The sequence below is a fragment of the Helianthus annuus genome, chromosome 11 (genome assembly GCF_002127325.2).
Source record: "Helianthus annuus cultivar XRQ/B chromosome 11, HanXRQr2.0-SUNRISE, whole genome shotgun sequence".
Taxonomy (NCBI): Eukaryota; Viridiplantae; Streptophyta; class Magnoliopsida; order Asterales; family Asteraceae; genus Helianthus; species Helianthus annuus.
In genome coordinates this window covers 184,780,745-184,783,901 of record NC_035443.2, presented here as the reverse complement: position 1 = coordinate 184,783,901, position 3,157 = coordinate 184,780,745, and the positions used below count along the sequence as shown (strand labels likewise).

The window sequence follows — 3,157 nt, the reverse complement described above, 5'->3', positions numbered from 1 at the left end:
ATCCACATACGGTGGATTTTCAACAATGGGGACCCCGACATAATAATCCAGATGCCTTCGAGTTTGATTCCTGTCATAAGCTTGCAAATTCAGTTCCATCTAAGCATCCATATGCCTTACCTGATCAGATCGACGCATGTACACCATCAACTCATCATGCTGTCGTTCTCTATTGACATCCTGCCTCGTCCCTTGATCATAGATAGCCCTCTGCCACATTTCCCAATCAGCATACTCCGGTGGCCGACTACTATCTACTCTCGCTTGCATCTCGTCGTCAAACACTCCCCATGAATAACCCGAATGTCTCGGCTCATACTGTACCATTTCTTCTACTCGAACACTAGACCCCTCGCCACCAAGTTCTCCAGCTGCCCTTTTTCTTCTTATCAACTCCTCATACTGGAGTCTAAGTCATCCATTCCGCCCTGACTCGGTTTCTCCTTACCCCAGTGAAAAATCTTCAACTTTGCTTTATCACTGAATTCAATTTTGTGCCACACTTTTGTTTGCTTGTATAAATGGTTCTCATGCAAGCAAACTTCGCTAAGTCGGTAAACTATATGCGGCCTATCGTACGGTTTCTCTTTTGGAAGCAAACCTTGTTGTTTTTCTAACAACGCACTGATCAAGCGCACATGAGGTGTCAGTTTCTTTCCTTTTTGATTTCGGCATCTCCATACATTTCAGCAATACCAGATGTCGAAAGGAGAACTTGATTTCTCCAGTCAGGATAGCATATAAAATTGGTATTTCCCATAACCTCAGCATCGATTTATCACCTACCCTCGGGCTCACATTCGCTGTCACAAAACTAAACAACAACCGTACCAACGGCTTAAGATGGTCTCGCTTCATTGTGACTTCTCCCTTCTCTAGCATAAACAATTCTCGGTGCATTACACTCTCATCGGCCAGATTTTTCTGATGCAAGAACAGATCATTTTCCTTGACATAGTTATAAAACTTATCTGCCTTTGAATCAAATGGGGCCAACTGTTTCAGGGTTGCAAATGACATTGTAGCCGGCTTCCCGTTCACCATGCCGGTCAATGTAGTGGTCTTCGGCGGGGTCGGCCGGTCATCCTTTGTCAGTGTGCTCATCCATTCTAAAACACTTTTCAAATAAATATCCCCGTTTTTGTTACCTTGAAATTCCATCACAGCCCCCCACCCAAGATCTTCTAACATCTTGTGGAAACCCAAAGCTTTGAAATCAGGCTTGTACACCACTTTCTCGAGAGCCAAATTAGCCTTAATCGTCGATTCCGCGCCCATTTTTTCATAATATAACTCCGGTTGATAGGCGGCGGCCATCTTGCTAAGCGATCCTTCCTTCCATTGAATCGTATACGGAACATGCGCAAGACCGTATTGCGGTTCTATGACCGCTGTTTGCACTTCCTCCATTTTGGCGTCCCTAATTTCGATTCCAGTGCCTCTCCTTTTCCTCTCTCTAGCCGGTGCGGCAGGCTCCACCGCTTTTTGTTTTCCTGCATCTCTCTTTCGAGCCATCTGCACACAACTAGCCAAACAACACAACACTTAATTAGTTTACTTTGGTTTAAGCGCAATCAAGAACAAGTGTATGTTCCTGTGAACATCCCCACACTTGTTCTACATCATGACCATACTTACTAGTTCGTGAAATCATCACCTATAAGGTCCGATTCACTACTTTCAATAAGACTTTCGGAATTGTTATCATACGGCTTTTAAAAAAGTCTTACATCATCAACAATGGTCATATGTTCATCTAAAAACATGTGTATACCCCCACCCTCTTTAGTTCAACAATTCAAGAACAATGTTCGTCAATGTATGACTCCTAAAACTCTTAACCAAACATAATATGACTAAGCATGCAAGAATCAAAAACAAAACAACTCACCATACCTTGACTTCATCGATTACAAAGAATGCAGGGGCGAAAATCATACCTTTCTGTCTTAGGAGGCTTGGAAAAACACTTATGTGACTTTAGATTCACGTTAGAAGAATAACCCCCAAATTTGGAAATTAGGGTTCTTCGTGCTCGATATGATTCGTGAGATTCTGGATGTTTTCAGAGGAAACCGAGGTTACAGATGTGTTCCTCTCGAAAAAATATTCAAGTTAGAGCCTTGAATTGTCACACCCTGGCTTTGCGGAAGCCTGGTTATTTTGGTGTGACTTCTTAATACCATAGCTTAATCATAACAAAGCTACATGAATTTAAAATATGCAAGATCATCCATTAAAAATAAAAATATCGAAACATTGTCTTAACGGGTTAACACCCAACAACCATAAACTTGTCTAAACATTACAAATTCAAACATAAACACGAATTCAAGGACTGTGACTTGTCCAGGTAAGAGTCACATTCCCCGAACCCTGGATGACCTTGGTGCCTAATGCAGCGGAACACAAGCCATACCGCGCCAGATCGTTAATTTCCTGAAATACATGTAAGTTGAAAAATCAACAATAATGTTGAGCGAGTTCATGCAAAAGTGAGTAAATAAACCTTTGTATTTATCAAAACCCTGGTTTGTAGCAAATAAGGAAAAAGAGATCACCAATGGTTTGCAAGGCCATTGATATGTGTGAAGTGCAAGTAGGAAGACTCAAACCTAGCGGATTTTGCGTCGGGCACAAAGTCACCCCGAGGCCCGTTATGCTGGACCTGGAGTTGGGCTCGCTACACCCAGATAGATCTACCGCTTACGTCCCTCGGTCCTACAATGAGGATTAATGGCCTCCAGTTCCCGCCTACCCACTCACATGATCTAAGTAATAACCCTCCTTACGCTAACCATACCATGTATCAAGTATTTCATAATCATAGTAACATGTATTTCACCCCCGCAGTTTATAAAACTGAAAGAGTTAAGAGAAAAGGGGGACATGAACTCACAGTCAGTGCGTCGCTAAATCAAGCACTCCAAATGTCCAAAAGCTGTGCAAATAGAACCTATAGGCAGTATAAACCAGACCCGAAACTCAGATTTCTAATTTGACTCTTTTATAATCTTTTAAATGACCAAAATGCCCTTATAAGGCATAAATTGAGTTTAAATTCAATCGGGGCATAATAGAACATAACTTACTGGTATTATATCATATTTAAAGCATATTATCTCAGGGAACTTGCATTTGACTCTTTTGGCTACCC

The 3,157-nt window shown here is 41.7% G+C and overlaps 1 protein-coding gene across 1 annotated transcript; it reads right to left on the bottom strand.

Annotated features, from left to right (window-relative positions):
• Positions 1-570: 570 nt before the first annotated feature.
• Positions 571-2,077, bottom strand: LOC110888976. The gene is made up of 2 exons (XM_022136468.2): positions 1,941-2,077; positions 571-1,515 (listed from the first exon to the last, which is right to left on the bottom strand). Exon 2 carries the CDS (start codon positions 1,513-1,515, stop codon positions 571-573), a length of 945 nt encoding a protein of 314 aa, XP_021992160.1. The 5' UTR covers positions 1,941-2,077.
• Between the last annotated feature and the right edge of the window lie 1,080 nt (positions 2,078-3,157).